We start from the raw sequence: 25,104 nt of genomic DNA on the forward strand, positions 1-25,104 counted from the left end.
AACTGGGGCCGGCCGAGTGGCACGATGGTTAAGAACTGGCTTGGGACGCCAGAGGGCCCCGGTTTGGATCCCACATATGAGGGCCAGTGACACTGCCCTCCACAGCTAAGATGCTGAACAACAGCTCAACCTGGAGCTGGGTTGCCATGAGTCGCCGGCGCCGGTGTAGGCTGCAGCCCCTGCTGCAGTGGGATGCCATGGGCTACCGTGTGTGGCCAGCAGCCAGCGTGAGCAGCCAGCAGCCGCAGTGAGCAGCCATCCAGAAGCCGGCGACTGACCTGCCTCACCCGGGAAGAGCGCAATGATGGTGCCAACTTGGGCCAGTGAATCAATGTCCTCCACAACTAGAATGAAGAACAAAATGACAGCAACTTGTCTGTTCCCCTTCCCCCAATTCCCCAATAAAATCTTTTAAAAAAGAAGTACAAATTGGTTGTTACACAGTAGTCATGGAGATGTAAGGGTATAGCATAAGGAATATAATCAATAATATTGTAATAAGTATGTATGGTGTCAGATCGGTACTAGTTCTATCTGGATGATGGATGGGAGGGGAGTTGGGGGTAGGGTGAAAAAGGTGAAGGGATTAAGAACTATACATTGGTAGTTATAAAATAGTCACAGGGATGTAAAGTACAGGGAATAAAATCAATATTATGGTAATACCTATGTATAGTGTATAGTCAGGGGGATCAATTCCTAAATTATAAAAAATGTCTAACCACTACGCTGTACACCTGAAACTAATATAAAATAATATTGAATGTCAATTCTAACTGAAAAATTTAAACAGGGCAAAAAGATAAAGAAGAGTAAGAGGTTGAAAATTCCAGATATAAAACAAATAAGTCTTGGGGATGTAATATACAGCACAGGAAATATAGTCAATAATATTGTGATAGCGTGGTATAGTGTCATATGGTTCCTGGACTCATCATGGTGATCACTTCTTTAGCATAGGGGATATAATCCATAATGTGGTAATAACGCTGTATAGTGCCGGCTGGGTACTGTTCAATAACTATGATGTACACCCATATGTTAGCTCTATTTTAATACAAAATATTTTAAAAAATTTTTAAAGAGGAATCTTTTAGAGGGCTATATCTATATCCCCTGGAGTCTGAGGGACACAAGAACTGGCACCTCATTCGGTTGAAGGCCCGATGTGGCTAGCTAGATGGTCTGACAGCTGAGAAGAGAATGAATGCTATGTTAGGGTCCGATGCACTTTCAGAGTTTGCTGGGGGGAAAGGGTGAGTGAGTTTCCCTAGAGCCCATTGTGGACCCTGTGTCGTCTTAAGATGTCTAATTTCTCAATGGACGTTACAGAGAGAACTTCAGCGCATTTTATTTATTTTAACAGTGCTCTGCACCGTGAGAACAAGGGTCGGTCTTGAGACAATTTGCCAAGTGTCTTTTGCCGACCCAGTTCCTTTTGTCTGCTCTTTATCAAATCTACGTGAAAAAACTACATTCAGGTGTGACAGTAGTAACCAACGCAAAGCCCTGGGATCAAGGAACTCCCTCTGGGCTTCGGCACAGCAGCCCAGCGCCGCTAGGCAAAGGGGCTGAACGTGGGCTCCTGGGCACCCGTAGGTCGGCTTCGTGGCACCGGAAGCGGCCCCGCCCCGCGACTTCCTCTTTCGGAATGTAAACTTCCCCGGCTTCCCCGCTGTCGTCCGTAAACCCTGAGAAGGCTTACAGCATGGAGGCAGCGCCCCCTCCTTCGGCGGCGGGGAAGTTCGTAGTGGTCGGCGGTGGCATCGCGGGTGTCACCTGTGCGGAGCAGGTAGGGCGGGCTCCGCTGCTGCCCCTTCCCCTTGTCCTTCTAGGTCCCTCTTTGGACGCTTGCTTTTCCCCGGCTCTCCTTGCTCCCAGGTATTAGAGGCTGCGTGGTGGCCCTCAGATGATGTCTTTGGTTCCTCGCGAGGTCCACCTCAGGCACATAGAGGAGGGGTGGCGATTCAGTTAGTAGGGGAGACCCCCAACGCTGACGGAACCAGGCCCGGGTCCTAGTAACGTCAGGGCAGACCGGAGGGCTTGTCACTAGGAAGCCCTTGGTCAGAAAAGTCAGCCCTCTTTTCATTCCGCTTCCAGATAGGTGCCAAGTCCTTAGTGCATCGTAACCCTCACATTAAGTTTCCTGTGTTTTGAACTCCCAAGATGGAAGAGATTTCATCTCTAGTAGAGTTTTGTAAAACAACCGGCAAGGGATTAAATGCAGCCAGGGAATGCTTTTCTGATTCAGTGAACAATCAGACTCTATATACAGAGGGTGCCGAAAAAATGTATACACATTTTAAGAAAGGAAAAAAGCTGTCTTAAAATTACACTGATGGTAACCACTTTGAGCACCTCTTGTAATTGCAGAAGTCAAATGTGACTTGTATTCATCTTTTATTATTGGTATATAGTAAGTATTACAATTTTAATACAGTTTTCCTTTCTTAAAATATGGATAAAAAACCATTTTTTGGCACCCTCTGTATATATACAGATATTCCAAAGAGGGCTAAGTTATTTTGATAAAAACATAAGGAATCACTGAAGTCATAAGAAATAGTGCAAGAAATTAAAGTTTTGTTTTTTTTAACTTTTAATCTTTGGATGTGTATTTTCTGTTTACTCACCAGTGATCCAGGCACTGTACTAAGGGCTGATTAGCCAAATATAAACAGCATAGTACCTCCTTTTTAGGTACTCGCAGACTAGTGGAAAGACGTAAATAAATCATTTCGACACTGTGTTTGCTATCTTAGGGCTGCCTGTGGAGTTGGTAGGGAGTGAATTAGGGAAGACATATCCTTTTTTAAAGGAGATATCCTTTTGTCTCAGTGTGGAAGAATGAGCCAAAGGTCACCAGGTAGACAAGAAAAGAGACATTCCAAAGGGAGGCAACAGTATAATTTCAGGTGGATCAACATTGGCACCAGATGGTGCTTGGGGGAAGTAGGCAGAGATGAAGCCAGGAAGCTTGGCAGAAACCAGATCATAAGGGATCTTAAAAGTCACGCTACGAATTTAACAAGAACTTATAAATAGATGATTTTGAGCATTGGGGTACGGTTATCAAATGAACGTTCTTGAAAGATGATTAGTTATAATGTGTGTGGCAGGAGCAGTTGTTGAATATGAGACTGGAAGGCCAATTTAAAGGTGATTTTCGTAGTTTAAGGAAGTTTTGAGGGCCTGGTTTAGCAATAGAAACAGCAAGCAGGGGAAAAATTACAGAATATCCAAAGGAAAGAAAGATGGGGAGAGTGATAATATTGTCAGGTGTTACTGAAAGGCTAATTAAGGTGATAGTAAAAAGAATCTGTGGGTTTTAAGAATGTATAGGTGAAGTGCACATGCTCGGTTTTAATGGTATATAGTAGGGATAGAAATAGAGGCTGCTGGAATTGACGAACATGAGTTAGGAAGATGCTTTCAAGAAGTTTAAAGTGAGAAAAAGATGTTTGTAGCTAGGGGAAAATGATGACGCGATAGTGAATTAAAGCACTGAATTTTGTTAAGGCTAATATTAAAATGGCTTGATCTTTCCAGAATATATACTGATCGAGCATTTGGAAAAGGCAGGATAGGAGTGCCAAAGCCTTTAGGAAAAGTCAGGCCAAGATTCTCAGTGTTTCTTATTGAGGGTTTGCTACTGTAATCTTATCCCACTGAAGGCAAATTAAAATATTTTACAATAAATAGAAGTTGGTTTAATTGTTAATTACGAAGATAGTTTCTTCTTATCCTCTGCATGATAACTTAAATTGGCATATAAGATAGTTTAAATAAGGAATAGCTCTTTATGTCACTTTTCTTATTCAGATCTTTGTTAGTGTTTAGTGTAAATGTATTAATCGTTTTAATCAATATCAGAGTTGAACACTACTCATCACTACCCCATAAATATGAACAAGACCCAGGATAATGGAAATCTTTAGATGAGGGATAATGAGTTTTTAAGTTTCCTAGGTTAATAACTTTATTAAAATTGCATTACCCCTATTTTATCCCCCATACTATATATATACTAATATCTAAAGTTATGTATCATATTTTTTCCTACTTTTTTAAAAATAAGTTGGCGATTCACTTTCCATCAGAAGATATTCTCCTGATAACAGCTTCTCCTGTTATTAAAGCAGTTACAAATTTCAAGCAGGTAAGCGCCTTTGTATAATGTTTTTAGTATTAATTTCTAAAAATTGCAGTAACTTATATAGCAGTTAGTGTTAACTGTAGTATTTTAATTGCTTAAAATAACAAATGTTCTTTTGATATTCATTTTTAAATCATAGCTCAAAGTTTAGAATCATTCAGATTGAATACCAAAAGCTCCCAGAATGATATTGAGTTGAATCTAGTCTTGTCTATTTTTTCCTCCCACTCTGAATTACTTTTCAGAAAATTTAAAATAAGATTCTTTTGGGGAATGATGCTATGAAATGTGCTACAATGGCTACAATTATGAGTGTTATGATGTCTATGCAAAAAATAAATGAATAAAAAGGAGTAAATCAAATCTTTTCTTTCCATACTTCAGTGAAGACTGCTACCATAGTCTCTGATTTATTTAATACACGTTTTCTGTGTAATATCCTGATAATAGAATATACATTTTTTTGCATTTTGTCTAAGATTTATTATTTATTCATGTAAAGGTTAATAGACTTGATGTCAAGGAAGAAAAACCACACATCATCCACAGACATACTTTCCAATCTTAAATTATATTTTATAAAAGTTATTTTGTATATTGTCTCCCAGGGAAGAGATCAATATACAGTTAACCCACATCATTCTCATATGTAAACCGGTAAAGTTCACATTAACCCCTAAGACCAAGGGTAAGTTAGTTCCATATTGTTCCTTTTTAACCTGCCTAGAGATATGTTAGCTATCTTAGTATGTACCTAGGTATAGCCAAAAAGTTATGGGATTGGGAAAAACCAGAGAACAATTATGGCTGTTAATAATCTCTAAAAGAAAAAAGCATATATTTAATTACAAGCTTAAGCACACATATACAGTAATACCTCGGTTTGCGAGCATAATTCGTTCTGGAAACAAACTACTCATATTCCAAGACATCGCTCGTTTACCAAGTTAAAATGTACTGTTACGTTGGTGCAAAAGTAATAGCGCCATTACTATAGCGCTATTACTTTTGCACCAACCTAAAAGAAATGTTTGCTCGTCTTGCGGAACACTCGCAAACCAAGTTACTTGCAATCCAAGGTTCTACTGTATAAGAGAAAGATGTATAGCTAGATCTAATGTCTTTCCAGAAGACTTAATTTGATGTAATCATGCCAGAGTTTTAAGACTTGAGTTCAGTTTTTGGCAATTTTGTAAGTTTTGTACAATAGAAGAAAACTTGGGTTCTAGGCCTAATTCTGTTACTCACTGGCTGTGTAGCCTTGGTAAGTCTCTGTATCGAGTTTTTTCACCTGTAATATTAGAATACATTCCTTGCTTACTTAATAAAGTTGTGGGCTTAAGATGCACAGCAGGTTCTTAAGTAACATTGTTTCGGTCAATGTTATTTTGTTAAAATGTTGAAGAGATGCCATAAGAACTTAACTCTTGTTTATGTCAGTTAGCCTATGGTAAAATTGGTTTTGTTGTACGTCATTTTATTTAAAGTTGCAGAACCTATTGATGATTTTAGGTGAGGACTTATTATACTAATATATGTAAAAGTGCATTAAAATAACAAACATGCAAATGTCAGTTATTCTTAGTGTTTAGAAGTTAGAAATTGCATCCTTTTTATTATTTATTGAGCATCTATGTGCTAGGCACCCAGGATACAGAGATTAAAAGTATAGAACATACACCAAAAAGTCATTAGTGGTTATCTCTGGGGTAGGGGGAAGTGTGAGATTTGGAGAGCGGTAAAGAGGGACTTTAGCATTTTATTCTATATTATGTGTTATTTGTTTAGTGTTGAAAATAGCATGTATTCATGACTTAAGTAACTTTTAAAGGAGAAAAAGATTAATAATAACATTATTTATGGAGCACTTAACAATACACTAAGCACTCTTCTAAATGTTTTAAATATATTAATGTATTTAATTTTTAACCTTATGAAGCACGTTCTTATATTATCCTCACTTTACAGATAATGTAAATGAGTCACAGTGAGGTTAGGTAAATTTTGAAGGTGTGTATAGTCAGGTTTTGAATACAGGCACTTTGGCTCTGGAGTCCTCATAGTTAATGAGTATAACCTTCTCAGATGGTTACTTTCTATTGGGGCAACAAATATGCAAGAATAGTAATCATACAATATAATTATCCTATAGTGGCCAATATATGCATATTTTTATACATATAACACATTGTGAATGAATGCCAAAGCCTGCCTTTTAGAAGCAAGGAATGCAATACTTAGGAGGTTGCATTGAAAGAACCCTGAAAAAGTGAGAAATGTGAAATGGAGCACAAATTAATGGATTCACTTTGAAAGGTTGGGAGTAGGTCAAGGAAAGGGACTGATAGCAGAGAAATTTATAGATAATGGGAAAGAAGTGGTAACAGTTCTTAGTAGCTGCTTTAAACATAGAAGTAAGGTGATTTGCTGAAAATAAAGAGGCTGAATTAAGTTTGGGGAACATAGAATGGTGAAAGTTTGAAAAAGTCACTGAGGGACTGGAATATGTTATTTATTCTTCTAAGATGTTATTTATTCTCACTATGTTAACATTTGCACTGATGGTAGAAAAGCAATGGTGGCTAAACTGTAGTAGTAGTCATTGTATTCTTCACTGCCACACAGTGAGTTTAAAAAAGTAAAATCCATTAAAAAATGTTAATTGTATTAAATCTTGACTCTCAAGTGCACATCTTGCTAATATTCTGTATGATGAACTGGGATGTGTGCATAAAGCACTTCTACATACAAGAGTTCAGTGTTGTCTCAAGGAAAAGCAGTTGTGCAGTTGCTGAGTTGCAAGATGAACTAGCTATTTTTTATCATGGACCATCAATTTTTCCTGAAAGAACAACTGACAAACTGGTCATTCGTATTTGGAAAATGAATGAAGTAAGCCTTTTACTTCAAGGAAAACAGCTGACAGAACTTGTTGCCAATATGACAAAATTAGAGCTTTCAAGCAAAAATTGAAAATTTTGGAAAACTCATTCTTCACTGTGAGTCTCAAAGTACTTAAAGACTTTACTGATGAGATTGTTGGTGATGATAAATGTGATTTTTTAATATTATATTGCTATGAAATATGTCAATATTTGGAAGACCTCCGTAACTGAACCAGTATTGTCCACATGACCAATGTGTGATGTTAGAAGATGCATTCAAAGTGCAGGATGGTCCAATGGATTTCCAGGAACAGAGTAGGAAGGATTCTTTGATGTGGTTTTAAATTCTACATTGCATCTAATCTTTAAGAAACCATCACTTGTTGAGTCATAGTGTGGCATCAAAGAAGAATGTAGTTATTTGAAAGGGCTGCATATTTGTGTAAGACAAAAACAACATGGTGCAATAGTTTGAATGCAGATGCAGAATGGAGGAGCTATCTACTACTAAGCCAGACATTAAAGAGGTTTTTAAAAAATGTAGAACAGTGCCATTCTTCTCAATTTGTTTTGTTTTAGAAAACGTTATTTTTCATTGAGTATATTTAACATGGATTTATTATTGTTACTTTTAATTAAATTAAGAAATATTTAAACTTTTCCTCAGATTTAATTTCTAATGCAGCAAATATTGCTAGGTATAACTCAAAACAAACAAAAACCCATTGGGGTCCTCAGTCATTTGTAAGAGTGTAAAGGGGTCTTGAGACTAAAAGGTTTGAGAACTGCTGGGCATGTAGTAGGATTTCCATGTAATGTTTAAGGAACAGCTAAGGTCGGATCCCAATCTGTAAGGTGTGTGGTTCTTCTATAGCAGACCTGGTATGGGACTAGAGAAAGCAGCTAGTTTGATCTATGGTTGGGAGTTTTCAGGGTAATTAATGGTTAAGGATAAGAGAGCAAGGAAATAAAGGGCTTAGACATTTGGTGAAATGATCCACAGTGGAGTCTTAGCAAGATAGGAGGGGAAGTGAGTCTGAGAGGATGCTGATGGTTTGGAGAACAGGAGAGAAGAGTCCAAAGACCAGATCACAGTAAGGTTAGCTAGTAAGTGGAAAGAGAAAGTTGCAAGGATAAGGAAACAGATAAGCTGTTTGTTTAAAGCATATAGAAATAAGCAGTGTTAGCCCTCATTTTGTCAGTGAGCAGCCCCGTTTTACAGGCCAGGAAACTAAGGCTCAGTGACCTACCTGACTTGCCCAAAAGTTGTGGGATTAGTATTTGAGTTCAAGTGTTAAAATGCAGAGTCTAGCCCTCTTTCCACTATATATGGTGCAGTTGGCCAACTTTTTTGTTTTATGAACATGGAATTGGTATATAAAACAGAAATGAAAGTATTTTTATTATTTTAAATTCTTGAAAGAAAATCATTTTTTAAATGTATACTTTTACTTTTTTTATCTAATACAGGTTTCTAAAGTGTTGGAAGAATTTGACGTTGAAGAACAACCAAGTACCATGTTAGAAAAGCGCTTTCCCAACATTAAGGTTATAGAGTCTGGAGTAAAGCAACTGAAGAGTGAAGAACATGTAAGAGAATTCTTTTCCTAATGACATTTTCCGTTGTTACACCTTGGTGAGGTTTTGCCTGCCTTCCTTTGACCCCATCTGTGCCACCACCAAAGTCCCCAGCATTTAAATTTTAGTGATGTCGATTTCCATTATTATTAGAAAAACGTATACCTTTTTGTGAGTTTTTTGGGACTATACGATTAGTTTAGTTTGCCATATTAGGTTTTACCTTCAAATTAGCATTAACATTTATATAGTGTCTCCTGTTTTCTGGGCACTACATTAAGTGCTGGGACACAATGGCAATTATAAAAGGAACCTGCTCCTGAGAGCTCTGTGTCATAGGGAATATAGCCATGCATACGTATAATTATATGGACATGTGAAAAACAGCCTTTGAAATATTACCGAAGTTCTGATATTAGATATTTAAGAAGACTTCACAGATTCAGTAATATTTGAGCTGTGTTTTAAAAGATGGATGAATTAACAGTTCTGCAGATGCAAAAGGGCATTCCAGGAAGAGGACATTGCATGTTTCAAAGACCCCAAGAAAGGAAAAGGGGCTTGTGGAACAGTGAGGTTGTCAGGGGGATTGGGGTGCAGATAAGTAAAGGAGCTTGGCAGACAAGGCCAGAGAAAAAAGGAAATAAGATTGTGAAGAGCTTCTTATGTCATGCTAAGAAATTGAGTTTATTTTATTGTCAATAGAGAAATAGTAAAGAGATTTTAAGTGGGGCAGGGATGATGAAATAGATGTTCTTTTAGAAAGATATATCTGACAGCATCGTCAAGGTCGAACTGGGGTGGAGTGAGTGGCTAGTGGCCAACAACCTAATTACAAGGTATTTGCAATAGTCCAAAATGATACAAGGCCCAAGCTAAGAGTCTCAGGAATAAGGTAGTCTCAAGAAAGGATGTTACCAGATCATCGTCATGAGCTCTAGGCAAGATGGGAAGTAGAGTTTGTAGTAGTTTCTCTAAAGCCACTCTAATTTTATGAATTCTCCCTTAAAGATAAAACACGTGTACATCACATTTGAAACAAATAATTTGACAGGGGAAAAAAAATTAAGAAAAAGTACTGAGTTTTATGAAAAAGAATTAAAAATCTGAATCCAAAAACCAGAGTAATATCCTAATACTTATAGTAGTAGTACTTATTCCATATAACATCCACGTCAATTAATTTGAAAATTGAAGTAAACTTAAAAGTATACTAATGAATTGTGAGGGAATTTACATATATTAGGACATTTGACTGAATCAGAATGCCACCCATTATCATTTAAAAAGTGTCCTACAATGAGATAATGTCTCATTACCTGTCCTTTATATTCTTTATTGAATTAGAGATAATGTTTTACTTCCATGTCTACTTCCAAAAGTTTAACAGTAGCCAATGAAGAGTTTTTGTCTATGTTTTCACAGTAGCTAAATGCGAATACTTTTTAAATTAGGCCAGTGCCTATAACTAACTTCTGTTTGTCAGATAAAATTCTAACCAGATTATCTGAAAGAAGACTTACATGAAATTTCTCTATGGATTATACCATATTGGATTATTGGTTTTATGCAGCTGAAGAGTTAACGGGTAACAAATGTCGGAATGGGTAGTAAGTTCTATGTTTTGATTTGCCAAGTTTTATAATTCCAAACTCATGGCACAAAAGTCCAACATCTCCAACACCACTCCAACCAAGTCCAACATCTCTCGTAGTAACATGTACTTAGGTATATCTGCTTTCTAAATGCTACTACTGATCTGTAGATTTTCATTCACTATTAAGGAACAAAAACAGTGGGTCTCTAATATGTATTTTTTAGACTCACCTTTATGTTACTAAAAATTAGTATAAATAACTTTAAAACCCCAGTACATCCTAAGATTTCAGGTTAACATGTATGTCACTTATGTGAAAATATAATCCCCAAAGAGCATGTAGTTTGCTGGTTAAATGATTGCTATTGATACTTAAGTATATAAGTAGTTGTTTGGCACTTCTCATCTTTTTAGATTAAGAACACATATTGTAACCTCTTCTACCACACACTACTCCCTTGTACCTGTAACAGAGATGAAGGTATGGTACAGTTAAAATCACTAATTCTTCTGATAGTAATTTCCAATGAGATAGAAATGTCCATTAGGATGTTCTATTTCAGAATTTCTGTTTAATTTTTAACCTGAGGTCCATATCCTTTCCAAACATCATGAGATTCCATAAGTTTCATGCAAAATTTTGTGTGAACATGCCTCTTTTTTCCATGGGAGAAAAACTAGTTTTCATCAGATTCTCAAAGTGGTTCAAGGCCCTAAAATGATTAAGAATCACTGGGTTGAAGAATGCATTCTTAAGTTTAGCTTTGCAATTGCTGTAACAAAGTATCGAGTGCCACCAAGAGGCAACCTTAATATATTTTTTGCTTTTGTCTTCTTGAATGTTTAATTTAAAGTGAAATGAGACCCATGTATGAATGTTTCCCCTTTCCCATTTCATTGCTCTATGTTTTTACAGTGCATTTTAACAGAAGATGGCAGTCAGCATGTATATAAGAAACTCTGCCTGTGTGCCGGAGCTAAACCAAGGTTGATATGTGAAGGAAATCCTTATGTATTAGGGATCCGTGATACAGACAGTGCTCAGGTAACATTCTGAGGCTGGGTCATGGGAAAGACACATGAAGATTTCTTATACTTCTCTACATTTGAATTATTGTGTTCTACTTATAATGTAAATTCCTAAACTGTAGGAGAAAAGAGGTTTGTTGTTTTCATGACCCATAAACCAGAAAGTAGTTATAATATTTTGTTACTGCCAATTTCAGTTTGTTTTTAGTTGATAATTTGTATTTTTTTTATTCATGAGCTATCCTATTTTCTTTCCATTATGCAATATCCCAGATATAACAACTATGCTGAACGTTACAGCTTACATTGAGCACACATTCATTAATCTACTCTGATTGGGAATATGTGATTTGCAGCCTAAATAATGTAATGATCTTTTACCTGAAAGGTAAAGCATATCCAAAACTTACTGAACTTACTTCTGGGCAAAGAAATTAGTAATCAGAAGATCTTTGTGGTACCGAATCATGTCAGAATCCTAAAAGTGAAAAAGTCAATTGGTTTATTGTTCTGCTCAAGAACAGTGATAACTATCCCAGTAAGGTGAAACTACCTGTGCGGCGTTATACGTCTTTTGGTAATTTGTTTCAGGGTTTATTGACCCTTTTTACCAAGAAGCTCTTCCTGGTTTCCAGTCACAGTACTGTCTTACCTCAAGCCTGTTGTTCTGTCCCATGAGGTGATGATTTTACACTTATGTAATAATGTTTTATATTCTTGAAAATTGGTCATGTTTACTTTCAGCTTATTCTTAAATAATTAGGAATTTAGAGAAAACTAGAAGAAGTCGATTATCTTGTAAACATTTTAGGTTCATATTATCAAAGATTGCGTTCATAACTATATTCCAGTGAGGCACTCTACATACATGAACTCACTGAATCCTCATAATCCTATGTGACAGTCATTACTCCCACTCTACAAATAGGAGGCTGAGGTGGAGAGATTTTGTAATTTACCTTTACTAAGGTAATTATTAAGTTTATCAGAAATATAGTTGAAACTCCTGCCATTCATCTCCATGTACAGTGCTCTTTACAGATCTTTCTTAAATTATTAACTGTCCTCAATGAAGGAGAAGCTAAAATTAACTTCAGGTTTTTTTCTTGTAGAATTTTAAAGAAGTTAATTTCAGTGGTTATTTATTGAACATTACAATAAATTTTGGGGTCAATTTAATAGAAATCGTAATGACATAGGAGGAGGAATTGAGCTATTCAGACATCATCCAGAAGCAATGGGACTGTCCTGTACTTTCGAAAGTGCTATAAGGTTGACCGCTGGCTTGTCTCCTTTTTGGGGGGATGGGAAGGTGGAAGTACCAAATACTGTCTTGTTTTTTAAAAATAAATGTTAGATATTATTATGTGCCTACTACTCCGTGCAGCTTTATCTACCTCATCTTACTTAATGCTTACAGAAACCTTGAGATAGAGTCACTTATTTCCATTTATAGTTGAAGACTCTGAGGCACAGGAGGCTAAGCAACTTGCCCAAGTGAGAAACTGCTAGCACCAGGGACTCTAGAGTCTGTGCTCCCAACCACCGTGCTGCTGGGCTTCTCATTCCTACAGGGTTTAAGTGCTGAGTCACTGCAGTGAGTACTGACTGGATAGAAGAATCCCGTGTCTAGGATATACATCAACATGTTAGTAAACTGACTCAGTCAAATAGTTGGAAATGTTGTAAACTAAAGACAGCGCCTCGTGATGAATTCTGAAGTACTGCTCTAAATGTGATGACATAAAAGGCAAGGAAAATCAGGAGAGGCGTTGTTACAAAGGCAGTTTGGGGTGAAACATAGAGGGGAACATCTGTAATATAATCGGGAGGGTGCATCCTGGCAGAGTGGGAGAGAGAGATTTATTAGCAGTGAGGCTTCTTGCTGCCGGTATTGCCCTCTATAGACAACACTTATTTTCTTTTTAATATAGGAGTTTCAGAAACAGCTTACTAAAGCTAAAAGAATAATGATCATAGGGAATGGTGGTATCGCACTTGAATTAGTGTAAGTATATTTAAATATTATTTAAAAACTGCTCTGTGATTTGTGTTATTGGCAGACTAGAAAATATTTTGTTATCCTGAAAATCAAAGATAAATATAATTGTTTTTCATATATTTTCAAGGAAAAAAATCTATTTTTTTTAGCTTTCATGGAATTCATAGTTGCGGAAATGTCCTTATAGAACATGAGTTTAGGGCATGCTTTAGGGCTCAGAGGATCACACTGGTGAGCTGCTAGATTTGACTCATATGTTTTATAAGCATGCACTATATTGGAAACCAGTTTAAATGTGTACACCTTTAGCGATGTCTAGTCATAATCCACACCACTTCTCATTGCTTATACCCATCCTGGTTCACTCATCTTGTTACCTGTCTGGCTCATGAAACTCAAAGGGTTGGTGGTGACTCCTGTTTCAGCATATGTGGTACTCCCAGCTCTTGGTTTTTGGAAGTTTGTGAAATGTGAACACATTAATTAATATGAAATATTATTGTCTTATGGTATTTTAAGTTCAAAAAACATTGAAGAATATCCTACTGTGGTCTACAGAGCATTGATTCACTTTCTTTGTGACATATGGAATAGTCTGGATATTTTTCAGGCCAGAAAGTTAGGTCTGACTACAAAGAGGACAGACAAATCTTATCAAAGTGAGGAAACTGCCAAAGCCCTGTCTTAATTTGATCCATTCCACCTCTCAGAGTAGGCTTTTACCCGTCTTTTTTTAGAGGATGGTGAATCCCATTGGGAGCCGGTAAGAACTCTCAAATTGCCTGAGTTCTAGGAGTGGTGGTCACTATTGTAATCACGAAGTTTGTGGCACTGTACAGAGAAATGCAGAGAAAAAACTAGAGTATCCAAACCAAACGGCCAAAAGGGAGAGGCACAGATTTACTGTAAGAGGGGCTTCAAATCCTTATGTACACATGACATATGTTCTCCATTAGCTTCACCAAAAGTGTAACCTAATACTACTTATTATTATTATTTACAATGAAATGCTTTCTTACATTAAAAAATATTCAAAGTCTTACAATATTTAATCTTATTCCTCACTTTCTTTAGGTTGGAGATTGGAGAATATGTAATTGGATAAAATTCATCATTTTATACTCAGTAAACTCTGAAAGTTTAAGAAAGGTCCCGTATGGAGCTATTCTGTCAGTTCAGGTTCGCTGAATGGTTAGGCCTTTGCCTTTTCTTGATGAAAAACAACACCCAAACTTTTGCTGGACATTACTAGCCCCCATGTTCCACTGAGGCTAACACTAATTTTCTTTTGTATGCTTTCATTTCAGTTATTATCTGTTTTCTTCTTTCCAAGTATAGGTTAATCCTTTCATTTTCAAACATAGATTTTCATAACTTCGCAAAACTGTAATACTTCACTGTTGTCTGTTTTAAAACTGAAAGCAGTTATTTCCCGTGTGTGTGATGGTCCCTTCATGCTTATGCATCTTTCTGAGGACACAGTTCATAGAGGAGGAGGATTAGAGGGTGTCCTGTGCGGTCCAGCATGTGCAGGAGTCACTTGTGGTTACTTACAGTAACTGTGGCCTGCTAGGCAAGCATCAAGTATTTTAAGCTATACTCATGTGTGTTACACCGCCATGTAACTTTAATAGCAAAAAATGGTAGAGAAATTTCCAACGTAAAAGTTAAGGAAAGCATTTCATGGTAACTATGTCCCCATATGTAAATGAAATATAAAATTTATTACCCAATATGTTTGCATTCTGCTTTCTGCTTATCAGTAATACTATATGACCTGAGCATCATAAAATAGATTGTTCTTCAAATAATCTGACATTTAGTAACTATAAATATTCTTTGCTGGCATAGGAGAGCAGAGAAAAGCAAAGGCCCATTGGATGAGGTATGGGGCTCCTTTACCATATGCCAAAAAGCATGAACATAAGGTGACCTAGAGTCATATGTAACTAAACCTTTTTTCTATCATCGATTTATTGATTAGTCTTAAAAATAACCTGAGTAACATTATATCAGTCTGTGAAATAAAGATGGCAATACTTTGTACCATAAATGTTTAAAATAACATTAACATACAATACTCTTATTACCACAGCAAGTTCAAATAAAATCTTAGTATAGTTAGGATAACTATATGTCCTGTTTTGTCCAGGATTGTCCCAGTTCATCAGTTATACCAAAACAAGTATTAATAATGTAAGTTATAATGGACTTCAGGGACTTCGTGAAATTGATATTAAAAAAACCACATTCTTAGTGTCCAAACCTAGAGATAAAACATCAGCTGCTTAGGAGCCCTGGCTCCCTCATGAATAATGGAAAGTGACTTCTAAGTACCACGTCCTTTCCTTTCTTCCTCTTAGATCCTTGATGTTTCTGTGAACTGGATCTTTCTTTGGCTAGATGGCTTGGAAATTTCTGAGATGAGGGGAATTAACTGCAGGGTAATTATTCCTTTATCATAAAGTTAAGATTTTAGTTTATAACCCTAATCTGTTTTTCGATTTCCTTCCATAATGTGCTTTGAGTACATAAAATATCTGTTACCAAAGAAGAAAACTACTCTCAGATTGGTAGCTATGTACCATCCAGCCATCCATCACTGATTACACTGTAACCAGATAAAACATTGCTCACTCCTGGGAACCTGGGGGACATTAAATAATTGTGTTGTAGAAATTGGACACTGAGATGATATTCATTGTAATGAAATTTTTTTGATGTTCAGTATATATATATTTGTCACTTATATGTTCTTTCAGTAAACTGATTAAACTTCTTTTATTATTGATTCTACTTTAACTCTTATTATTCCTGAAAGAGTGTTAACATCCTCTGTGTAATCATTTTTTCTGAGTTTTCCTTAAAATATTTTCTTTACTTGTGCCTTAGGAGAGAATTGTTATTTGCAGATACAACAATGTCTGCTGAGACTTTTGAAATTGCTTGAAGTAACTTTAATATTACTTTCAGGTATGAAATAGAAGGATGTGAAGTAATTTGGGCCATTAAAGACAAAGCTATTGGGAATACTTTCTTCGATGCAGGAGCAGCTGAATTCTTGACTTCAGAGCTCATTGCTGAAAAACCAGAAGCTAAAATTGCACATAAAAGAACCAGATATACAACTGAAGGTAAATAATAACATCTAGCGTATTAATTCAGATGAAACTATTTTTTAACCAATAAAAAACTGTAAGAAAATTTAGCAAAATACTATATTTGGGAGCTAGGAATATAGATATTTAATTCTATATTCTTTTGTGACTTTAGATTTTCTAGGAAATATATATTTTCATGAAAAATATGTATAATTAAAACAGGAAATTTAAAATGAATTAAATAAACCAGCCCATCTGCATCTTTGTAAACAGATGCTATAATTAGACAACACTTAAGGTAATTTTATAAAAAATGCAATGAGTTTAAAAACAAGTACAACCCTCATAGTTTTTTAGTTTAAAAGAGCTTTTTATTTTTAACTTTTGGCTTATAAAAGAATTTTATAGTTTGGGGGGGTGCTAAAAATTTTCAAAATTTGATGGCTAATTTTCTTACCCTTCCTATTAACTAGTGTATATACATAACACTTTGAATGTGTTTATACTCAACACTTGATGGAAAGATTATCCATCTTATAGCTCTGCATCACAAAATATTAAAATAATGAATAAAATGAATAATATAGATGACTTCGTTTAGTTATGCTGTATGTATGATAATCATTACATTGCCTAAAAGGTGAAGAACAGAAGCATAATTCTCTGCCTGGCAATTTTTTTATCTTTTGAATTTTGAACTGAGTTTATCTCTTCAAGGAAGAAAAAAGGAAGCAGGAACGAAAGCCAATGCCAGTAATATAGGCAGTGCCTTGGGACCTGACTGGCATGAAGGCTTGAATCTTAAAGGAACAAAAGAGGTATGTTTTCATACACTGATTAAACATGTCCAAATGCAGCTTTAAATTTTTGAACCATTTGTTCAAGACTGGTTACAAATATATAGTCAAAGAATTGCTACGTCACTTTACTTAAAATTCATTGTACTAGGAAAGGACTTCAGTCCATTTGGCCCACTTGCCCACCACAGATAGGTGAATATTCATCTAAAACTGACCCTCAGCTTTCTTTTTAACTCTCCAGAGATAGAGATCTCCATACACAGACTTCCAGTGAGTACACCTGTCCTATTTTAATCTTTTCTCAAAGGTCACTTCAGATGCATTACAATATTTAAAAGGTTATTAGATGGATTCTAAATAAAATACACATTTAATATCTTAATTGTATAAGCAGATGACTTGGTTTTACTCATTTACTAGATTTTTTTTAATAGTTGTTAAAAGGCTGTGGTATTTAAATATTGTAAGGATGATATACATGTAGTTCTTATTACTGTGTATGATTTCTTCGCGGCCTTCTGTAGGTTGGAAAGGGGTTGGCTTCATGGTGTAGCTAATGTTTGTGATGAAAATTATTGAAAATCATTTCTTCTTGCACCTTCTAAGATTAATAGTATTTTTAACCTGAGAATTTCAGCAGTTGAGTTCAGTAAACATTTATTGAGTGTCTCCTACCTAACTGGCACTTTACTAAGGTTCTGGGATATAACAGTAAATAAACTTAAACCGGCTCTTAAGGGGTTTTTATAGTCTATAACAATTGTAATTTAAAAAAATAATACATGTAATTATCAATGAGGCTTATACTAAACACCATGCCCTTGGTGCTACTTGGCCAATTTAACTACTAGATCTCTTCAGTACTGAATGAATTTCTGCTCATTCCTTTCACACAAATTGGGAGGCTTATTTTTGGTCATCCAATGCATTTTCATTTATATTATAAGAATTATTTTTTCTATGTTTCTGTAAGCGTATTATAAAGTTTTTCTTCATCACTAGTAACCCAAGTCATTCTTTCTGGAAGTATTGTGGTGATCAGTATTTTTTTATTTTAGTTTTCTCGTAAGATTCACATTGAAACTAAGTGCGAAGTAAAGAAAATCTACCTTCAGCAAGAATTTAAAATTTCTAAGAAAAAGTCCTTGGCATTTCCAAGGGACCATCATAATCAGACACTTATAACCGATAAAGGTAAGTAACAAAATAAAAAATATCTAACTGCTTATTTAAAAGGAAGACAACTTAATCTTTCTATATTAAAAAACAACTTCAAATTTCCGTATAAAGTTTAAACATGAGAAGTAAAAACAAAACCATAATTTAACAAGTGTTCATTTTCATTACTTTCTAAGTTTTCTAATAAAATGTATAGAGCTTTATTCGTTGTGTTTTGATTATCATAACCCTGAGTCAATCAGAATATCTTACAGATGAAAACAAAACAAATAAAAAGCTAAAAAATCCGATGCTCTCAGAGATGGTGACTTCTCTAAAATCAAACAGATTGAAAATCTATAAATTTAGAACTAAGATTCATATCTTCTAATTCCTATTTCACACTCCTTTGAGAATACTGTCATTTGTGAAATAGGCTCAGCCAAACCTAGTATATGAAATATTCCAGTTCAGAATTCTTTGAGTTTTCCCATAGGAAAAGGGAGTGTTAGTTTCAATATGAATAGAAAAGGAAAACATTGATGAGTAACCTAGTTAAGACTAAGCTCTCAGTGAAGTATACTCTATTATTATTTTTAAAGAAATAATTTATAAAGTTATTTAAATTTACTTTGTTAGAATTTGTCTAAATTTGAAGGAAATTTGTTTAGAATGCCATAGCTTTGTAATGATACCCAAAACAAGATGAGGTTACTGGATTTAAACTTGTTTTAGCAAATGTGCCTTTTCCAAATTATTAAGGAATGTTGTTTTAAAATCATCTCCTGCCTGCCTTTTTCTTTTTTTGTTCTAGTTATTATATTCACATAATGCTATAGAAAGTTGATGCATTACATTTGAGAACAAACTCTTTTTTTTCTTTTTTTAAGAGATATGGCCTGTATATGTGGAATTGACCAATGAAAAGATATATGGCTGCGATTTCATTGTCAGTGCTACAGGAGTTATACCTAATATAGAACCTTTTCTCTGTGGCAACAATGTAAGGTGAAATTTTTTGTCCCACCATGCATATTGCTAAATATTAATTATTTATTAATATCTCTAATTCTCAAGCATGAATACTTGTTCATTGTTTTAGTACAAAAGTAACTTAGGGTAGCTGAAAACAATTTAGTTTATATTCATGTCTTGCTTTGCAGTATTTCTTTACTGTTTTAGAGTCCTTAAATAGTACGCCATAATGCATAATTTATCTAAATGTTAGAAAGATACTGACACCTATGAATTCTTAAATGTGATTTCTTATTTAGCAAAGCTATATTTTTGTTTTAGTATTCGAAGCTTACAAAATCTGAATATTGTAATTATGAATGGGGGATAGTCGTATGGTTGTTCAACATTTATGATGCTGAAATTCTAAGAATCTTATGGGTTTGTCTGTCTTTAGTAGGAATTTGATTCCCTGGGAATTCAGCTTAGTTGTCTAAACTTTGCAGCTGTTTTTCACTTTCTCATTAAAGATGAGCATATCATGGTGTAAAAATTTATTTCTTACTTTACAATGAAAAGTCGTATTTCATTTTGCTTACCACATATGCTTATGAGGAACATTCTTTAGTTTGATCTAGGAGAAGATGGTGGCCTGAAAGTGGATGATCACATGCACACGTCCCTTCCTGATGTCTATGCTGCAGGTGACATTTGCACTGCATCCTGGCAGCCCAGCCCCGTCTGGCAGCAGGTAAGCCAGCACATGTGATCACATGTTTTATCAGAGTCCATCTGAAAGCAAAGGCGTTGATACCAGCAAATCCAACTTTCTGGTTTTCCAGTTTTTCTACTTTAAGTAGGAAGCTATGGCAAGAGTTTTTTGCGATATTAAAAAAAAAGGTTTTCCCTTTAGGTAAGTTACTATTATAGTGATAGAATAGGCTAGGATATCTTTTAATTTAAAGAGTTCTGAGCTGTTACTTTTTTACTCAGATTCTTATCAGCACTGTCCAGTGGAACTTTCTGTGATAACAGAAATGTTCTATACTTCTGCACTGTCCAGTCAGGTAGCCACTAGCCACATGTGTCTGCTGAGCACTTGAAATGTGCTGATGTAACTGAAGAACTGAATTTTACTTATTTTAATCAATTTAAATTTAAATAGTTACATGTGGCTACTGACCACCATATTATATTGTACAGTACAGCTTTGGATTAAAAAACAACAAGCAGTTATTGAGATTATAAGCCATAAGATAAAACATTCTGTTCCTATGGGAATTGCTACTGAAAAAAAAAATGTTCTTTTAGTGGACAGCCTTCCTCAGCCTAACAAGTGCTTCCAACTGGATCTAGACTTCCTCCTACCCTCAGCGTTGCCTACTTCCTAATAGTGGAGCAAAAATACTAGAAGAAGATGCTCAGACCTTGGGTACAGGTGAGGATGTTTTAGGAGGAGTGGAGACATAAGCAGATGTTAGAGATAAAAGAACCAGTCAACACTTATCTGGGGAAAGACCAGCTCCACAGGTAGGGATCTCATTAATTCAGATGAACTATAGAGTGTGGTAGTGGAAGGGCTGGGTCATTTTAAGAGGCAGCTTCATTATTTTGTGTTTCTTTATGTACAGCAGAGATAACATCATTAATGAGAGTGCTTTCAGCTTCTTCCTAAAATGCTTCAAACTAGCTTGTTTTCAGTTTTGTCTACAATCCTCCTATGTCATTTTTGTGGCATTATCTGTCACAAACTCTCAAGTAGGAGTTGGAGTTTGTGGGATTATTTTAAACATTTTAAACTCTTTAGGAGAAATTACATCCTTAATGTGCATCATACTCTGATATAGGAAAGAAATACCCCAAAATAAGCAGGTGTCTCGCTTTGCGTAAATCTAGTAGACGCCATCTTTCTTTTTTTTTAAGATTTTATTGAGGAATTGGGAGAGGGGAACAGCATTGGGGGAATCGGGGAAGGGGAACAGACAAGTTGTCCTTTTGACCTTCAGTCTAGTTGTAGAGGACATCGCTTCACTGGCCCATGTTGGTATGATCATTGTGCTATTCCTGGGTGAGGCGGTCACTCGCCGGCCATTGGACGGCAGCTCACGCTGGCTGTCAGCCACTCACAGTAACTCCACTGCAGCCTACACCGTCGCCGGTGACTCACGGCAGCCCAGCTCCAGGTCGAGCTGTTGTTCACCATCTTAGCTGTAAAGGGCAGTGTCACTGGTCCTCATGTGGAATCGGAACCGGGGCCCTGCTGCTCAGAGCTGGCGTCCCAAGCCAACTCTTAACCAATGCACTCAGCTGGCCCTAGACCCCATCTCTTAATTTGCAGAAGCAATAAGTACACTAATAATTTGTCTTACATATTCCCAGGTGCAAACTTGAGGGACTTTGAGCCTGGTGTACATTAGGAAATAGTTCAGCAGTGTATAGTGCAGGCCACTTTCTTTAGCCATTCTCTAGTTTTACTGTGTTCGGTTTACTCTGCTCCCTTACCTTGCCTCTAGCTTCAGCAAACCTAACTTACTTACAGGGAGAAGACTCAATTTAAAAAGATAGTGATCTATCACTTGTATCAGAAATGCTTGAAGCTTATATCCATGGTTGTGGTATTATTTTTGCACACAAAAAAGAAACACATAAGGGTATAATGAAACTAATTGCTGATTATAGGCTAACCTGTTTACTTCTCCCAATGCCATGAAGGAGGTGGTGTGTGTTTACGATTCAAGTGAAGAAACTAAGGCGCAGGAAAGTTAAATAAACACATAGAAGAGTTGATATGCCAATCTGCCTTCCAAGGCCAGTATTCTTTTATACCAAGGAATCCTGAAACTTTGTAGAAGTACAGTACAGTACAATACAGGAGAAATGAATATTGTTATAGAGAATTTTAACTGACTTCCCAGAGAATCAGTTGCTGAAATCTGATATGATGTCGTGGGCTGGGCAACAAATGATATAATCTGTCTGTCTGACCATTAAGGTTAAATTGCATAGTAGGCCTTAACTATCTAGCACCAAAAGATGAGGATTAGGAAAAGGAACAAATTTTTCAGTAATAATATGGCATCTCTATTAATGCTGGTGAGAAACTTACTCTGAAGAGGGGACTGGCTAATTAAAATGTTCTCACCTGGTGTAACCTGCAATATTTTAGTAGTTTTTAATAGACATTTTATTGAAACATATAAGTTGGTGTCATCTTTTATTTTTATAAGCAGTAATTTAGAAGTATCAAATACCAAAATCAGTTTGGTTCATGTGGATTGGTGACTGCTTCTATGGCAAAGAGGATTTAACCAATCTTAAGGACTGTCAAACATTGAACCCCTTTAAGGAATTTCACAAGGTTAAGGTGGTAACATTTTTCAAGTAATGATAGTGAAAAATTATATTGTGTCACATATTTTATTTCAGATGAGGCTGTGGACCCAGGCGAGACAGATGGGATGGTATGCAGCGAAGTGTATGGCCGCAGCCAGTGTAGGAGATTCTATCGATATGGATTTCAGCTTTGAACTTTTTGCTCATGTAACAAAATTTTTTAACTATAAGGTAAGATAGATAAGCAATTTAATACCTTTTTCACTTGTTTGTCTTATAACTAACTGTGATCATTTAATTTTCTTAGTTGAATAAAAATTTATATGGTTTTAATCATTTTATTAAAAAATGACCTATTTTCAAATTTTTTGCAAATCAGTACCTAGTATTATTGATCTTAATTTCTAATCATCTGATAATCATTACCTACCTTCCCACTATACTGTTATCTTACGTAATCCTCTTTACATTACACTGAGGCACGTTTTTTCTTCCTAATTTACTGATAAGGAGAAACACACATACACAGGGTTCAGGGATATTAAGTAATTTGCCCATGAAAGATCTAACACAGTTCTTTGTTAAAACTTTAAATCATGACTCCAGGCTAATGTAGTCCATGTCTTAGATATGTGTTTGTTCACTGGATATTTTTAATGTTCATATAGATTGTATGGTGTTATCTATAGAATAAACGCATGCCATTCAAATGTTTTCTTTAAAACCTTCCCCAATGACATTCTTAGCTATGAAGTTTTGTGAACAGATTTTTCTTCTGGCCTCTCTAGCATAACACAAAATAATTGGATATTACCTTTCCTTTTTGGTACTCACCAAAATAACCTTTTTATCCCTACATATATATAGGTCGTATTGCTGGGGAAATACAATGCACAAAGCTTGGGTTCAGATCATGAATTAATGCTGAGATGCACCAAAGGACAAGAATACGTCAAAGTCGTCATGCAAAATGGGCGAATGATGGGAGCTGTCTTAATTGGTGAAACCGATTTAGAAGAAACATTTGAAAACTTAATATTAAACCAGATGAATCTTTCATCATATGGAGAAGATCTACTAGATCCAAACATTGACATAGAAGATTATTTTGACTAAAAAGGGCATTTCAAGAACCACGTAAAGTTTCAAATATGACAACATTCAAGTGAATAAAGGAAATGACTACACTGATTTAATGATGATAACACTGAAGTTAAAAATACAGACGTGATAAGATTTTTGTGGAAAAGTATTTAAAAATAAAATTCTGAAGATAAAATCAGTTCAAATAATTCATTTACAGATATATTTTTTGGTAACACAAAACTGACCACTAATTAGATAAGGATTTTCAAGTTATTCATTTCTGTGTTTTAAACTTCGACACATTCATTCATGATTTAGCTTTGGACCAAATTTAGCTAGACTGTTATCTACTTAGACAACAGCTGGGTCTGGTTAGTAGACCAGAGCCATTCTTTGTGAAATATCAAAATAGGGCTACAGTTTCAAGCTTATAGTTTTATTTTAATTATACAGAGATGTAGCCATCTTACTTGCTGATATTATTTATATTGCTACCTTATTCCTTTTTTGTTTGCTTTCTACATGTTGTTATATCCTGAAATCACTCACTTTGTGTGATGAGCCAATGTAAAATTTTTAGTAAAATAACACTGCTGTCAAAAGATAGTAAAAAAATATATATAACTAGGTATATCAAGGCATAAAGAGCTTAAGATAGTTATGTGAAGTTATTCTCTTAAGTATTTTATATTTAAATGGTTTTACATTTAAAAAAATTTCCCCCCTCATTTCATACTTTAAATTTATACAATTCATGCTCTTAAATTTTCAGGTCTCAACTTCTCAAGTCTTCAACAGTTTAGAAAGAAGTTCTTAAAATATAGCTCCACGTGTGTAAAATATTAATGAAATTGCCTTAAAATTTAAACTTTTATTAACTACAAAAATAATGGTGCACACGTGCATAAATACTTTCCTTGGAAAATTTAGAAACACTCCTCTCATGCATCATCAATTTTTCTTTTCTTAGCCCCAGTACTCTTAGAAGCAGATTGCTGAGGCATGTTTGCAGACTTCTTCTGGAAGTTACCTGACTTTTTTTCTTCCCTCTTTTTATCAGCTCCTTTAGAATGACAAGTTTCAGATGGTTCAATCTACAAAACAGTAACAAAGCAAACACTGTTAAAATTGGGCTATTCTGTTTTCCTCATGAGATTAAAAATCTCAGTAGTTCTTCTGTATCAGCTCTTTAAGTGTCCAGTGGTCTGGTTTTTATCTTCAAATTTCTACTGAAATATGAATGAGCCCCATCTTGAATAAAAGGGGTTCTGCCATCAGAGAACCCCTAAAGGGCGCCTGAAGTGTCCTTAGACACAACTGTGCATCACATGCTTTTGCAGGCTCGATAGTATTTATAACTGGTTTTCAGCAGCAGGCTTCTCAGCCAACATTGATCATGACCAGTATCACAAGGGCAGGGCGCAA

At 35.5% G+C, this 25,104-nt stretch overlaps 2 protein-coding genes across 3 annotated transcripts in view; one reads left to right on the forward strand and one right to left on the reverse strand.

Annotated features, from left to right (window-relative positions):
- Positions 1 to 1,589: 1,589 nt before the first annotated feature.
- Positions 1,590 to 23,885, forward strand: PYROXD1 (pyridine nucleotide-disulphide oxidoreductase domain 1). Of its 2 annotated transcripts, XM_019630371.1 has the most exons (12): positions 1,590 to 1,792; positions 4,079 to 4,159; positions 8,512 to 8,631; positions 11,133 to 11,261; positions 13,180 to 13,253; positions 16,221 to 16,381; positions 17,066 to 17,166; positions 18,207 to 18,342; positions 19,197 to 19,309; positions 19,889 to 20,011; positions 22,687 to 22,824; positions 23,461 to 23,885. In XM_019630371.1, the coding sequence occupies exons 1-12, from the start codon at positions 1,709 to 1,711 to the stop codon at positions 23,707 to 23,709; spliced, it is 1,509 nt and encodes a 502-aa protein (XP_019485916.1). In that variant the 5' UTR covers positions 1,590 to 1,708; the 3' UTR covers positions 23,710 to 23,885. The 2 variants fall into 2 exon arrangements, with proteins under 2 accessions (XP_019485916.1, XP_019485918.1); XM_019630373.1 differs by lacking the exon at positions 4,079 to 4,159 and having other exon boundaries at positions 1,634 to 1,792; positions 23,461 to 23,875.
- Positions 23,764 to 25,104, reverse strand: part of RECQL (RecQ like helicase) — a 33,250-nt gene continuing 31,909 nt past the window's right edge. The window contains exon 15 of the mRNA XM_019630370.1: positions 23,764 to 24,773. Coding sequence (XP_019485915.1) covers positions 24,621 to 24,773 — 153 coding nt within the window. The 3' untranslated portion in view covers positions 23,764 to 24,620. The remainder of the gene's footprint in view (positions 24,774 to 25,104) is intronic.

The sequence above is a fragment of the Hipposideros armiger genome, unplaced genomic scaffold (genome assembly GCF_001890085.2).
Source record: "Hipposideros armiger isolate ML-2016 unplaced genomic scaffold, ASM189008v1 scaffold_904, whole genome shotgun sequence".
Classification (NCBI taxonomy): domain Eukaryota; kingdom Metazoa; phylum Chordata; class Mammalia; order Chiroptera; family Hipposideridae; genus Hipposideros; species Hipposideros armiger.

Coding starts and splice junctions, on each gene's coding strand:
- PYROXD1 (XM_019630371.1), top strand. CDS start 1,709: ATGGAGGCAGCGCCCCCTCCTTCGGCGGCGGGGAAGTTCGTAGTGGTC. Junction 16,382..17,065: donor AACCAGATATACAACTGAAG/GTAAATAATAAC, acceptor TATCTCTTCAAG/GAAGAAAAAAGGAAGCAGGA. Junction 18,343..19,196: donor GACACTTATAACCGATAAAG/GTAAGTAACAAA, acceptor TCTTTTTTTAAG/AGATATGGCCTGTATATGTG.